Here is a 16,290-nt window from a genome sequence, read left to right as displayed (position 1 = left end):
CCTTCCTCTGGGCGAAGCAGACCAGGACAAATTAATTGCAGGCCAGAACTATGCAAGGCATAGAGTTTCTTATCAAAACAGGAATGCGTTGTAAGGGGTAATTCTTTCCTGAACTGCTATAGCGCGGTTCAGTTCATTCAGTGATGAATATTTAAATGAAAAAAAAACCAATTCTTTTTATTACAGAGCACAACAATGACTTGTTTCCATCCTTCCTGCCACCACTAAGGTGAATCTGGAACCCCTAATTTCCATTCTATGGGCCAGATACTCTGCCCTGCCAAGATCTCTGTGTAGTCAGTGAGGCAAAGCCAGGATTGTCCTGGTGTCGGGGACTCCGGGACTGGAGGAAGGCTTGCTATGTTGCTCTTACACCAGCCTCCGTTGGTACATACATTGCCCACTGCCACACAGGGTATGGAGGGGAGAGGTGCCGGGAGTGTTGTGCCTGGCTGCAGGTGGAAGGGAGCCAGGCCACAGAGTGAACCTCTCAGCCTCCCCTCAAATGGAGGAGTGCTCCCTTGGGAACTGCTCTACAATGTCAATAAGAGCAGCTCCAGGACCAGGGGAGGCATAAGCCATCTTTGCCTTCCCTCACTTAACTACACCCAGCATGTGCTCAGTGCAAGTGAGGTGCAGCAATCTCTTTTTAATGAGAATATTTGGCCGGGCATGCTGCCTCGACTCTGCAAGATCAATCTGCATTACCTTCACCAATAACCTCTAAGGGCTTACCCTCCACTCAGGATACACATCAGTATGGATTACTGGGATTTGTACACGCTCTTGAGTTTTGCACCAATGTCAAAACTGGTCCCCAGTGTCCTGAGTTCCTGCCTTAGCTATGATATATCACGAAGAGAAACTTTACCCTCAGAATCAGAATGCCATCTTACCACATTTATTGTATCCCTTACACATTTTTACTAGAGAAAACCCAAAGCACACTTTATCGTAACAAATAATAAATTAGTTGTTGCCAGATTAATACACCTGAACAAGAAACAACACCCCAGAACAGATGCCCATCACAATATAAAACTATGATTTAAAATATTTTGCTGTAATATTGTCATATTTCATTTACAAAAGTAAAACGTATGTTTATGAATCTTAAGTGAACTGACTTCAGAGCCAGGAAGGGTCTTAGAGACTAATTTTAGAGCTCTTTAGGTTCTAAAACAGTCAGGAAATTGTTTCCTGCCAGTTAAATTGACTACTGACTTAAAGATGTACATTTTGAAACACAATAAACCTGCAAAGTCTCACTGCTGTTTTTACCTTAATCTTTATTGTTTTAAAATATGCAGATCACTCATTCAGTTTACCAGAAGAACATAAGAACATAGGAATGGCCCTACTGGATCAGACCAAAGGTCCATCTAGCCCAGTATCCTGTCTTCCAACAGTGGCCAGTGCCAAGTGCCCCAATGGGAACGAACAGAATAGGTAAACATCAAGTGATCCATCCCCTGTTGCTCATTCCCAGCTTCTGGCAAAAAGATTTCATCTGGAATTTGAGAGACAAGCTGGGTGGGTTTTTGTTGTAATTGGGAAGAGGTGTTCTTTTGTTTGCTTGGGGGGGGTGGAGAGGGCTTGTACATTATCTAGTGTAACACAGATTGTGCCAGTACACATACAACCACACTGAAGACACTGAGTTTGCACAGGAAAAAGGGAAGGCAGAATTTGGCCCTGCAGCTAGAATATCATTAATAAACCTGTTGATTATGTGAGAGACAGAAACTAATCCAGTTCATTCACTCATAGTTGTGATGGCTCTGCAGTACATAGAAAATGAAAAGTAATAAAAATATATATTTTCCCACTGAAGTAAGCATCTATGATCATGAATGTACACAAGCAGTAGATCTAACAAATTTGAAGTAATTTTTTTAGAGTAAAATTGCATGTTAAGGACAAAATACTTGAAGGCGTTTCAACCTCCTTCAAATTTACACACTTCTATTTTGGTGCTTACTTTTGAGATTGTGCAAAACTTGAACAAGGGTGCCCAAAGTGTTTGCATGCACAGAGTGAGAAGTTGAGGTCTATGAGGTGCTGAGCACCCTTCATTTCCATTCACTTCAAAAGGAGTTGAAAGGACTCAGAACCTAGCTCCTAACTCACCAATCTACCCGCTTTGTATGTGCAAATATATTTGTGAATCCACAATGGAATTTTGCCCACCTGAGAATTAAAAGGCAAAAAGTAAGTGCATAAAAACATCAGCACACAAATCCAGAGGCCATTTCAAATAACTGGCTTCAAATGAAGGAAAACTAAAGCCAACATTTGGTTTCTGTTGCAGTACTTGCGTTAATCTTATTTTTACAATGTTCAGAACATCAGCAAAGTTGGAAAACCCATTAGACTGAGGATGGTATAAGCCTGCCATACAGGGAATAGTCTTAAAGAAAGTAAGACAAATTCCATTTTAAACAAGACTGTACTACTAGCACCCCAAAATATAGAAAACATCCCTGAAGGAGCAATCCTTCACTGGCAGGAGGATGGAATGGATGACCTGTCTTTCTCCAGGTTTGCTTGCTATGATTCTGTGACTCTTGGGTTCAGGCTACATTAACTCCTGCTGGTGAAGGGAATCCAGAGTGGGGATTCAACCTAGAGAAGGTCACTCAACGGAAGTGAGTTCTTCCAGGGAAGGGCTGATTTAATCTCCACCCAGACATTATACAAGTCCTGCAGGTAGAAACTGCAGGGGTATGTGCTGCATAAACTTCTTTGGGCACATTCTTTCCCTGGGCAGCATCAATCACTCTGGGGACTTAGCTGTGTGACCCTCAGCAGAGAGGAGACTGAGTAATCATGCTTTCCATAACAGCGCGCTAGGCTGACTTTCTGCTGCAGGGGGCCTTCTCAGGGCCTGCATTTGTGCAGATCCTATGTTTACCTGGCCCCTGGTTTCTGGACTAGCCATGGCCATCAACACTACACAGTTCCTGGGGCCGGGTGTCCCTCATGTCACTTACAGTAGCTGAGAGAGAGACAACAGGTTTTGCACATTTGGTCCTGAGGGGGTGTAACAGAATTCTTACTAGAAAATGCAGGTGCTAAGTGAGACATTATTTGGGAGAGACAAGGCATGATGAGGCTGGGAATGATGGGGCCTGCAGGACAGACGTCAATTCTAGTCTTGGTCGAGCCGGGTCAAACCTACAGGGGTCGTAGATGGAAAAGATTTTTTAGACCTTCTAGTTCTTCCTTCTGCCAGTACCAGACTTAGCATCTCACTTCTAAAAATAATATGCAAAACTTCCACATTTCAAATAAAGGAGTGCTGGTAAGGAAACAGCTGTGTGTTGGTTATTACCAGCAGCTGACATGGGACTGAGCTCATTTCTATAGATATGAGATCATTACCCTGACTTTTCATCAGCTCCTGATTAATTCATGAATGACCTTTCTATTTCTGAAAAGCTTTTCATGGATTGCAAAGAAAAAGCCTTCAAAACCAAAGAGAAGTCAGCAACACGCGGTTTGGATGAATACCACACAGCAGCTGAACAGCCTAAACAAAGTGAATGTTGAAGTCTGCAAATGACGTGATCCTTAACACTCCTCTACCTCAGCAGTCTATAAAATGCCTCCAGTGAGAATCTTAAAGGCTTTAAAAATAGTTTTTGTTTTTTCCTACTTTATTATTCCCATTGCACTCCTGATGATTGGACAAGCATGACTGTGAGTGTGATCCTGCTAATCCTTACTCCACAGGCGCTAACACTGTGGGTGCTCTGGGGCTGGAGCACCCACGGGGAAAAATTGGTGGGTGCTGTACACCCACCGGCAGCTCCCTGCCTCGCCCCAGCTCACCTCTGCCTCAGCTCACCTCTGCCACTGCCTCCTCCCTTGAGTGCGCCATCCTCACTTCTCCTCCCAGCGCTTGCCACCGAGAAACAGCTGTTTCACAGCATAACAAGCTGTGTAAGGGAGAGGGGAAGAGCAGGAACGTGGCACGCTCAGGAGAGGAGGTGGGGAAGAAGTGGGGCTGAGGCAGGGATTTGGGGAAGGAGTCAAATAAGGGCACAGAGGAGCGGAGTTGGGGTGGGGACTTTGGGGAAGGGGTTGGAATGGGGGTGTGGCAGCGGTGAAGCCACGGGTAGGGAGATGTGAGCACCCACCAGCACTAGGAGAAGTTGGCGCCTATGCCTTACTCACATGAGCAGTCCTATGATCCAGCCTTGGGCAAGAAGTAGCCCACAGGGAACAGATAATGAAGAGTTAACTCAGTCACTTATCCTAATTATAATAAAGTCTAATATGGATGCCTAAAGGCAGGATGCACACTACAGAGCTGGTTTCTTCCATTCTCCTACCCACTGTCTTGCAGGAAAACTCAAGCATTTACTTACTTTCCTTAGGAAACTACTGTCCTAGCAGTCTGGCCTCGGACCTTAGAAGAAGGCAGCAGTGTTCTCACATGTGGGGATCCCCTTGGGAGTGCTGCTGATTTACATCTTCTCACAGTGGCAGATGTAGTACAGTATTACAGACTCCCATTCAGATGAATGGGAAACTGAAAATGGTCTTTTTCTGTATTTATTTATTCTGTTCTTATGTCTGAACGGTGTCATTTGCCCTTTATCATCTCTTTGTCAGTCAATGGTTTAAAACTCTCACAAAACTCATGGGGCTGATAGACTGAAGCCATCAGTCAAGGGCAATAGAGCTGGTTTCCAGAGACCAGACAAGGCAGTTTATATTATGACCCTGAAAAGGCCAGATCTCACCAACAAAAGTGGGCTTCTTGATAAGGTTAAATTATTTTCTGAAATGGAGTGTTCTTCTAATGGAATATTACATAACATGGATTTTGTTATAGAACAGACGCCTGACTGGACTCAGTTCATTCTCTCCTTCCTATACAAAGCTGAGCTTACAGCCTATGGATCCTATGTACAGCTATAGAATAACCAGACTTGCTGAATTCATTGAGGCTATCTGCATGAAATGCAGGCTACTAAATGTTCACATTGGAAAGTCTGCCATCACCTTTAGCAGACTAACTAAAATAGCAAGGAACAACTTGAAGCTTACTATTAAAACCAAAATGTTAGTGTACCAAGCTTGTGTCCTCAGCACTCTAATGTATGGTGGGGAAAGATGGACAACTTATGCTCATCGGGAGAAAAGTTAAACAGTTTCCACCTACATTGTTTACGCCACATTATCCTGCCATTTGGTGTTGAGTAAGCCACCAACACAGAGGTTCTTCAAAGGGCAAATTTACCAAAATGTGATAGCCCTGCTCAAGCAAAGATGACTGTGCTGGCTGGGCCATCTGAGTAGGTTGGAATACGGATGTATATCCAAGGACATGCTATATGGGGAGCTATCAGAGGTAACAAGAACAACAGGACGTCCCAAGCTTCGCTATAAAGACACATCCAAGCGAGATATGAAGGAATTTGGAATTGATCCTGACCAACGGGAAATCTTGACAAGTGATCATAACAAGTCGTGCCATCGTCTCCATCAGGGTATCAAAGTCCATGACAGGAGCTGGCTCCTACAGCTTGAAGAGAAAAGAACCCGTAGGAAGCAAGGAGCTCCCAGCAAAGATACATACATTTGCAATAACTGCCAAACATCATGCGAATCTTGGATTGGACTATTCAGTCACATGAGACATTGCAAACCATCTACATCATAGGCTGCAATTCCCACCATCTCTTATAGATGAAAGGATGCCAACAACCAGCCGCCTCCATGAGTAAGACGGGTTCATTTAAGGGTTAGCTGGAGGTCAGACTAGATGATCATGATGGTCCCTTCCCTTAAAGTCTATAAGTCTATGAGGACAGTCGGACTCACAGTCTTTAGTTAGACTCTCATCCTCCAAAGACAGAGCATGTGCTTAGCTTTACACACTGTGAGCAGTCCCATTCACCGCAAAAAGCTAACCATATGCATAGATCTTGGTAAGATCAAGGCACTGGAAGAGATGATGCCACTGTTTTCATTCTGACTCTCTCCAATGCATTTTAGTGGGGCTACAGCAGAACCTCTAGTTTCCTTCCAAAGATCTCTTATAATTCCCTTCCAATGTTTGCATCTATGACTCTCTCTTATTTCTCTGTACCCTGTGTGGTCTGTTTGTACTTGGCAAGCCTTTGACAATAATTTTCTTGTATTATTATGAATAAAAACTTAGCATAACACCATAAATGATGCTTTACCAGACAACCCTACAGTTAAACATGCAGAAGAAGGTTCTAGATGCTATCTTCATAATTTTATTACAAATTCATTTTAAATAAAAGTATTTTATTTAATGCAATTATTTGAAATCCTTTATTAAAAGAAATGTTTCAAGAAAGGATACACATTTAACATAGGTTCATTTTAACTGGTTGTCTGAAAAAATGTATGTCAAACTGTAATTCAGTATTGAAAGGGTCTTGTTTCCTCTCTATACAAGTGCACCAACGAGAATGATGTGCATATATTGAGAAGAGACCTGACTTCTGAAAAAAGCAACTTGTTCTAGATAGTCAGTTCTAATGCTGGAATAGTCGCAGGTAAGGTAATTCCAAATGTGATACTTGCAGAAAATTCTGTCAACAACCAAAGCCCAAAGATCTGCAGCACCATTATTATTATTTTTAGTCCTTAATGAGCTAATATATGTACACTCGTATGAAAATGATATCTGAGCCACACACTGCAATCATTTAATCAGCCGTGCTTATCTAGCACAATACAGAGTCTCACTTGAAGAAAGAGATTAGACATAACGCCACACAGAAAATGAACCCCTGATCAACTCTGAGATGGAAATGTCTGTCTCAACTCTTCAAATTGGAGTCCAGCAGCCATTGAGTTGTCCCTGCTAAAGGAGTTAGAGTGTATATTACAAAATAGCTCCAAGAATTTTTGTTTAAAAAATTATTTCTGAAGTCTGTTTTCCAGGCAAGTAGTTTTTTAGGTAATTGTAAATTGTAATCTCGGAGAAATATGCTTTTGAAAAACTATTTTAAGTTACAGGACACAAAATTAAGTCCTCTTAATGTACTTATTAATTCACCTTCAGTTAACAATGTTTCCCATACCCAAAGGATAAGCAAAGAGAGCCTAATCCTGCACTCCTAATTTGGGTGAAACTCCAGCCCAATCTAATGTGACTTTCGCCTGAGTCAGGTCTGCAGGATTTGGACCAGGATTATTATCCTTTTGTGCAGATCTTACCTTGCTTCCAAAGAAGGGGATTCAGACACTCTGTGGCACCACCCCAATTCTCTGTTTCTTTAGTAAACCACATATGGAGAGGGGCAGATGGGACAGTGTGCTATGCACATTATCCCCTTCAAAACTGTACAGAGTCAATTGAAAAGACAAGAGAGCCTGAGGCTTTATTACTTTTTCTGTAGCTTGTTTTTGTGCCATTGACCTCAAAATCCCTGGAAGGGATGTTCAAGAGGGAGTGGCGTGGGAGAGCCTCCATTACAGCTGTACTCCCTGCCAAGGAGCTTGTTAGGGCACCCAGGGCCCTGGAGTCAGTGTAGGGGAATAGACCATCCTGGTTTCCTATGGATCAACTCTTAGGAGTTCTGGGGCTGAACCCTCTGCACACACTGTGTCCTTCCTATCTCCCCCAAAATGATCTGGGAAATATCTGAGGGAAACCTCCTGTTTCTCTGGCTTCCACGAATCTTCCATGGAAATGATCGATCTGGCCTATAATAATTATCACCAGTCCTGTCATGAGGATTTTCTGTTGTAAAATGTAAACACTATGCAATTAAGTAAATGAAATTTACCACCTAAGTACTCACTACATAACCCTTCTATTTTAAGTCTGGACTTGTAATTCTACCAGCCAAAATAAGTCTTTAGTGCAACTTTACATTTCTCAAGCAGAAACTGTTACTTGCACTATCAGTGCTCTGTGAAACTTCTCACTGAGAGAAGCACCTCTGATCACATACAGTCTCAGAGATGGATTCCTGTTAAAAATGAGATGGATTTAAATAAGCTATAGGAGAATTTGGTTAGGGTGGAGACTGAAGTAGTTCTTTAATCCATAAACCAGATACAGCATAATCAGTAGCAGTGCAAGTGTCACCACAAAGCTCCCCCATATGACTCCAATTTGATCTAGAGGGAACACTTGTAGACTTTTCAGTTTCCATGCCCATTCAGCCTTTAGCCTCTCAGTTCAGACAATAAGAAAACCAGTTACTATCATCTGTGAAAATTACATTTTAAATATACTAGGCATTTCAGAGACAGTTATAAGCAGCATCCAGTTCAAGAGTGTCATCAATTGTGACAGCAACCATACAGAACAGGATCTACATAACTTTTCTTAAAGTCACTGAAGAGAACATAGTGCTAAGCTGAGGAGCAGCTGCACGACTAGAACCCATGTTCCTCTATAAATAATCACATAGGCTAACTCAGTGCAAATCAAGCAAGTAGGGAATTTCCACCTTTCCTGTCATCCTTTATGTTCACCTTAGTCTTGCCAGCACTGGTGGCTGCTCACGCGGATGCCAGTTATAGCAACGGAGAAAGAACTACAGGGGCTGCTGTCTGCAGTTCTACCATGTTAGGAGGTGATCTTGTCAGAAGTTAGAAGCTAAGAGTGAGACCTTCTCAATATTTGGATGGGAAACCCCCAGCAATGCCCTTATTGCAGCAGGAAGTATTGCCAGTGAAAAGAGGTGCACTTCTTTTTGAGGCCTTACTGAACATATGTCCTTGTATAGTGTTGGGGACACTGTGCTATGGGAGAGGACATCTTTCAAATGAGACATGAAAGATAGGTCCTGGCTGCAGGGTGGTAATCAATGATACTCTGGCTTCTTTTGCAAGAACGTGATTGTTACTAATCCTGGTGTTCCAATCAAATTCCCATTTGAATTACAATAAAACCCTGATTATCCAAAACCTAGTTAAGTAAAACAAGGAGGGTGAGGTAATATCTTTTATTGGACCAATTCCGTTATCCAAGGGTTGGAACTATCCGTTTTGTTGTATTGCATCCTCAGCTGCAGAGGAAGGTGGAGAAAGGTGCTCCCTAAGGGCTTGTCTAAATGAATACTTCCTGCAACAGCTTTTTTGCAGTAGCTGCTCCAGGCTTGTCCCCCTTGTAGGGTAAGCCCTCAATAATACGTGTGCCACTCAACTGAAGTTAACAGGGTTGAATTTGTGCATGATTAACTGAGAGAAGAATTTTGCCCAGTTTTCCATTAATAAAAAATGTTAATATCCCATCCAAATGAGTGACATTTAGGTAAAAAAATTTTAAAAAAGCAAGCATGTGACGGAAAAGAAAATATTTAACATAATCTTTGGGAATATGCTGACAGGTGTGTTTACTCACAGGATTTGTCCTTTAAAATCCAAATGAACTAAATCACTGTGGGCCAAATTCTGAAGTCCTTAATTGGGCAAAGTTCCCCTGGACTTAAATCGGATTTCACTCAATGTAAGCATGATAGAATCTGGCCCTTCGTTTGCTGGCTAAGAAATGAAATCACAGACTGCTGTTTCACTCAGAGTCAATGGATGAAAAATTAGGTCTCCAGTGAAGAAAAATGTTTGAGAAATAGAAACCTATTGAAGTGTGGTTATGGTCAGAAAAGGGGCTGTGTAAAAATGCCATCTTCTTACTCACCAAATCTGCTCCCTGTATGTATCCTAGCCATGTCACTATACACTAGAGATCTCAGTAATTTTTCCTAATTTTAATAATTGACCAGTTTTTTACTCCTGCTAATAATGTAGAGGTAACACATCTAGGAAGACTGAGCTGGATTCCTGTTCTCTCTTATAACAGTGGCTGAGATTTGCACAAGAGCCTGAGATTGTTAGCCACCCAAATCCCACTGAAATTCAATGGAAGTTGGGCACCTTAACTTGCCTAGACTCCTTTGAAAAACCTAACAAGAACTGTTAAACAAAGTTCCAGCTACAGAATCTTTGCTGTCAGCGCGGATGTACTAACCAGAAAGAACCTAGCATGACTTTCAGATCTCACTATGATGTTTGCAGCATTGGCAATTGGTAAACAAAAAGAAAGAGAGAAAGAAATGTTTTTTATGTAAACTAATGAAATGGTATCCTAGAGAGACAACAAACAAGGAAATCCATGATGCCACTTTTAGAGTCACTTTTTTGAGTATAATGGCTCTTAAAGTGACTGAGAGTTTAAGAACGCAAAAAATATAGCTTATTTTGGCAATTATAAGTAAATCGCAGTTGTATAGTCAGGAAATATGGCTGCTTAACATACTTTTACAACAGATTTTCCTGCATGGATACTAGAAATTTATAAACTTCCTGGATCCGACATAATTCCAGTAAATCTAAAAGTGAAGAGAAGCATTTAAGCAGCTTACCTTTCTGATGACAACTGCTTAGTAATATCTTTGCTCCAGTGAGTCATCCTGAGGGGAACTCCTCAAAGAGATGGACCTTCTTTCAAGGACATCATCAATTTCAGAATCAGTGGCTCCCTGAAAAAGCCTATCTGATTAATTTCATTGTTCATCTTCATAAGCACTGTTAATGTACTTAGCCAAAAGCAAACCTATCAGCTGTTTCCAGGGGAGTTAAAACACTGTCATATTGGAACCAGCTGCTCTCAAGTTGTAATATTAATACTCACAAAGGAAAGTCTCTGCTTTGCCTGGTTTGAGGTTAGGAGATTTTGCACTCTCTTGTGGATCTTTTCCCAACTGAAGTGAGGATTGGAGTATAACCTGAAAAAATGTATCAAAACAGTCACATCCCAAATTCTCCTCTGTCATAAAGACTTTTTTTTTTCCCCCCAGTACCTTATTCATAATGTCCTTTTTCACACACTGGCCCATTAAATCTGGAGCTGGCCGGTATAACCAGTTCAAGAAAAAGCAAGAAAATTTCAACAGGTGTTTGGCCCTCTTGAAACACAAAATATGTCATGTCATTGAAAATATGACCCACTATTTGAAGGACCCACTTAAGATGGGACTCAATCTTTTGGCTGTGTTCTTCTTACATGGATGTGTTAGTACTGGACAAATGAAGAGGAGAGGAGAAACTGACGTATTCTAATAATGTATCTTAACAGATATTAGTAGCCAAGGCCACGGTTCAGTAAAGCGTGTGATTTCCATTGATTTCAACTCATGTATTTAAAGTTACACGCATATTTAAGTGTCTTGCTGATCTAAAGCGCAATAGGTATTTTCTTCCTTCTTCTCCTTCTTTCCCTTTTCTGATCTTTCACCCCATCTTTGCCCTTCTGTATCTTTATGAACCTTTTCTTCTCACATTTTCATTTTTGTCTCCCTCACACTCATTATTCTCAAACATGCAATAGTTTTACTGGCAGCTGGTTTCTCACCAAACACCCACCTACCCCTTCACCCTATTTTTTTTTTATTCTGCCATTTCCTTCAGCTTTTTATTATCTCCATTCATCTCTCACTCACTCACCCTCTGTCCCTGCTCACATTTGGTGATACTCACTGCTCATTCCCATTCCTTCACTTGAATTACATTTCATTTTCCTTTTGCTGACATTTTCTGCTTTCTCCCCCACACCAGGTTCCCCAGTTCATTCTTCCCCTCACGCTCTCCCCATTTTTCCTAACCTTTCCCCTGTCTCCTCAGATATTTTCCTTTCTCAAATATTTTCCTTTTCCCCACCATTCTCTTTCTCTCCCCTTTGATGCTGTCTTCTGCTCTCTTGCATCATCCCTCCTCCCCCCGCTGCATACAGCAAAATAATCCAAAAAAGTCTTCCCCTTCCCTGCTGGCAGCATTCCCTCCCCTGCACAGAGTGCCATCAATCAACTATAACACCTTTAAAAGGCTGCATTATAGATGGTTCTGCCATGTAACTAAATGTACAAATTAACCTTATCACTGAAGCCTCCAGGCAATTTGGACATTCGGTTTAAGTCACACCTAGTAAGTTCTGCAGTGCAGGATTTGTACTCTCTTGAGCAGGACCAGTGCATTGATAACAAGTAGGAAATGAATAAGCAAAATAAAATTTGCAGGCAATGTCATCTGCTGGTTAGAACAAAAGGCCAAACCTCTGGGTTCTAGCCTGCTCTGCCACTCCCTTACTTTCAGGTGAAGACACTTCACCACTGTATGCCTCAGGTACCCACTTGGTAAAATGGCCTAATGCTGTTTTCCTAACTTACAGAAGAGGTGTGAGGATTAATCAATGTGCATTAACAATAACATTATTGAGAAGTAGTACAGCTACACCTGCTTTGATTATTATAAGCAAAGGCAAGACTGCTCTTTTATTCCTTGGGAGATAAAGTCTAGGATAAAGATGATTTTTTCTTTTGTCCAAAAGCTCACATTAAAGTAAATGAACATGAAAAAGCACAAGAATGATTCTTCTTATAGTCAATAAACATCAACTGCCAAGGAACAACACGTATTCATCAACGAAGTGCAGCGCTCAGCACCATACTTCCATTATGCGCAGCAATTCAGCGAGTAACTATGCTTTGCAACTCCAGTAAAAGAAAACAGTATTTTACAGAGCTGATCCGCAATGTGCAGAGCCAACATATTGTTTGCACATAATGATAATGAACAGAAAGAATCCAGTTCTTTAAGTGCAGCCCTGGTGATCTCCAGCATTACCCTGATATTATCTCAGTTTAGCCCTGCAGTATATTGCACCACAAAACTATCTCCATAAGCTGCCATTTCATAAGTTGCTAGAAAATCACAACTTTCCAACAATAACAAAAAACACCCTTAGGTTTAATGAGTTAAACTGTTCAAAATCCTATTCTGCAAAAGCTGCCTAACTCATTTGTTTGCTCACAGAGATAACCAATCTTGATAAAACTCTGACACAAACCAAATGTATACCAATAACATTCACACTGCTGTGTATAATGGGACAAGTTTTCAAAACACAGCCTCTACACATACAATTATTTTTTTTTGCACATTAGTATTTGCAAGTGATCTCCTAATGGAAGCTCTGTCTCCATGTGCAAAATGGGCATAAAATACACTTAAATTGGATTTGAACATATAAATGATATCACTTGACACAGCCAAGAGATCTTGAATGCAAAAATCGCAGGGGCAGGCAACTGTGTGCACAAAAAGAGGCTGCTTTGAAAATTTGGCCCCACAAGTTCATCTTACCCTTGCAGCCATAATCAAGAGTTTCATGCGAGATTTGGACTTTGCTGAATTGGTGAAGATGGCCTCTTCCACAGAACAATCATGCTACTATATCTGTGAAATAAGAGGCTGTCATTTTTCTAACTTCCATCCCAACCTGGCTGCCCTGAAGGTATCAATGATTTCAGCCATTTAGTCTACCCAGAAATAGAGGCTAGGATAGGAGGCTTGAGCAGAGAACTGGTCATGCCAGAAACCACTGGAGCAGCATAAAGGAAGGAAAGCTTTTTATTAAAGAAATGGCATGTAAAAGGATGCTTTATTAATCAGAAAACACCACAGCTACTTCCGTACTTGTTGGGTTGTATAAGTAAAGGAATTGGATGCTTAACTTTTTGAACTTTAGGCATCTGAATATGAAAGTTTAGTCCTAATCGCCCATTGATATTATAGTTAAAATTGTTTGAGCACCTAATCACAATGCTTTGCAATACAATTTGTCCCATCTACACAGACAAACTTATTAGAAGAACCCTCTTACAATCCTGTTTTTTTTTCTGTTCTTGATGATCTCTTGAAGATAAAGAGTCACCAGTGCTTTATTTTCACATGGCATGCAATGGAGGGGAATTTAGCCAAATTAAGCCATCCTAAATCTGAGGCTAGTCAGGACCTCTTTTTTGACACAGAAGCAGTGATTTTCCCATCCATTACACAGACCTATAAACAGAAAGTAAATGGAACATTATCTTTCTGGACTCTTCAGCCTACATACTACATAGAACCTAGCAGTTAGAGAATCAGTGCAAACTGGACAAGGAATAATCAGCAACAAGCCATTCCTAACAAAGACCCTGATCCGGAAAAGCACTTAAGCATGTGCTTAACTATAAGCATATGAGTATTCCCAGTGACTTTATTGTAGCAAAACTGGAACTACTCACATCGTTAAGTTAACTACATGCTTAAGTTCTTTGCTGGATCGATGCCTAATGGGAAAATGATTTAAAAGTTATTTTGATTGATATCCAAAATACTCCGTGTAGGGAGGGCTGCGGGAGGATAGGAGAAAGGTGGGATTAACGATTATTCTGAAAGACCCAAGCAGAGACACAACTGTTCCTTAGATTTTCAGACCTTGGGGCAGGGACTGTCTTTTTGTTCTGTGTTTGTACAGCATCTAGCACAACAGGGTTCTGGTTCAATACAAATAAAACAAACAATAATATATGTTCTTGACCATTTTTTCTGCCCTATTAAGTTTCCCATGTGCTCTCTAAAGTGTAGCGCTTTTTCCATTTCTACTGCAAAACATACTGAACTAGCTCCAGCCTCCCCCTCACCCCACTGCAACATGTAGCTGCCAACAAACTGTTCTAATCTCTGATCTGCATGTTCTGCAATGCAGGACCAATGGACACCAGAGAAATTATTCTTCTTGTACTTTTGGCAACAAATTTCCCCATTCAGCCAAGTCAATCAACAGCCCTTAACATATTTCACAGTGATAAGCGGACTGAACTCAGCAATGATATCAGCCTTAACTTCTGGTTAAAGTAAGATTCAGGCTGTATTTATAGATAGATACATTAAAGGAAGATTGAAAAGATTGGGACTGTTCAGTTTTAAAAGTTAAATATCTTGGGCTATGAAAAGGATAAAGACTAATGAATGGTGCAGAGAAGATAAATTCTACCTATTCTTTCTCACAATATAAGAGCAAGGTGGACAGTCAGTGAAGCTTAAAGGCAACAGATTTAAAGCTGATGAAAGAAATACATTTGTTGTCATTTTTCACCTAATGGATCAGTTGTGTGTGGAACTAATTGTTACTAGATATTATTGAGGCCAAGAGCACATTTTTATGGCTAATAAGAACATCCAGTTAGATAAAGTATGATTTAAAAGATCTTTACAGTACATAAACCTCACATATCAGAACAGAAGCCATTAACCATTAATTGACTGGGGTTAGGAAGAAACTTCTTCTATGAATGTATTTTTCCCCAATTGTTCACAATGGGGTTCTTGTACCTTCCTCTCAAGCATCTGGTATTAGTCACTGTCAGAGACAAGATATACTAGACTAGAAGAACCACAGGTTTGTTGCTGTATTGCTATTCCTATGTTCCCATGTACGTTCTCACTGGTCTATGTCTTTCAATAGTCACTCTCTGAGCACTGTCAAAATGATCCACAGAAACATATCTGAGAGTCACAAACTCAACACCCTTAGAAAGTAGCTTGAATGTTTTTGGTCATTCTACATCACTGTTCCTATTTACAGCATCATGTCACTCAATTACAGATTTTTATACAGGATCAATAACCTGTGTTGCAGAGGAGAGTGACTCCGAACAGGACTAGGTGATCTGTAATGTGGGGAGGTGGCAAATGACGCTGTGCGGTGAAATGTCAAATCTCCTTGAGCAGGAGAACTGCCCGGGTAATTTACAAGTTCATCTGTTTCAAGAGATGATGAATCATGTTCAGATGTGGCCTGTTCATCCGGTTCCCTGATAACCTGAGGAACAAAGAAACATTTTTCTTTAGTTAGAAAGGATACAGGGGGAAGGGAATGGGGGGAGAGAGACTGACAGAGGGGAAGGAAGGAAATAGTGACAGTCTGCAGTATTTTGTTGCAATGAAGGGGGGGTGGGAATATCAGGCTGAAGTTGAAAACTCATAATGCCATATATATAAATGGACTGTTTTAAGTATGAGCAAACCCCAGATCTGGGCAGGTAAATGGGAGCACTTCAAAAATCTGGACCAAGCAGAAGCTCTTAGTTGTGAGCCACATTTTCTAATAATAAACTGAATCTATCACACTGCTGGACAGCTAACCATTAATCACTCACAAAAGCTAATAAAAGTCAACATTTCAGCGAGTCAGAAACAAGTTTATTTGTGAAAATGCAGTGTAGCATAGGAACAGATAAGCAAGCGATTTCTACCGTAATGCTCTAAACCTTAATTGTGCTGTAATAGAATGAAGCTCCTTCCCACACAGTCAGTCATCTTGACGTTTGATGTTGCAAGAGATTAAGTAGAAAAACAACACAAAGAAGGGAAGTGAAAAAGGCCTATAAAAAAACCCGCACCTGCCAGTTGGGAGTTTGCCAGTTCAGAATTTTTTGGAATATTGACTTCAAGGTGCTTGTGATA

General features: G+C 40.9%; 1 protein-coding gene across 4 annotated transcripts in view; it reads right to left on the bottom strand.

Annotated features, from left to right (window-relative positions):
• Window positions 1-5,088: 5,088 nt before the first annotated feature.
• SPATA6L (spermatogenesis associated 6 like) overlaps window positions 5,089-16,290 on the bottom strand; it is a 41,464-nt gene continuing 30,262 nt past the window's right edge. For 3 of the 4 annotated variants that reach the window (XM_075067255.1, XM_075067253.1, XM_075067254.1), the window contains exons 10-13: window positions 15,453-15,646; window positions 10,637-10,730; window positions 10,368-10,484; window positions 5,089-6,853 (exon numbers count right to left, since the gene is read on the bottom strand). In XM_075067255.1, coding sequence (XP_074923356.1) covers window positions 10,386-10,484; window positions 10,637-10,730; window positions 15,453-15,646 — 387 coding nt within the window. In that variant the 3' untranslated portion in view covers window positions 5,089-6,853; window positions 10,368-10,385. Of the gene's footprint in view, window positions 6,854-10,367; window positions 10,485-10,636; window positions 10,731-15,407; window positions 15,647-16,290 lie in introns of those variants that run through there. The other variant, XM_075067256.1, reaches the window with a different exon arrangement.

Source organism: Chelonoidis abingdonii, chromosome 6 (genome assembly GCF_003597395.2).
Source record: "Chelonoidis abingdonii isolate Lonesome George chromosome 6, CheloAbing_2.0, whole genome shotgun sequence".
Taxonomy (NCBI): Eukaryota; Metazoa; Chordata; order Testudines; family Testudinidae; genus Chelonoidis; species Chelonoidis abingdonii.
This window is presented reverse-complemented; position numbering and strand designations above follow the sequence as displayed.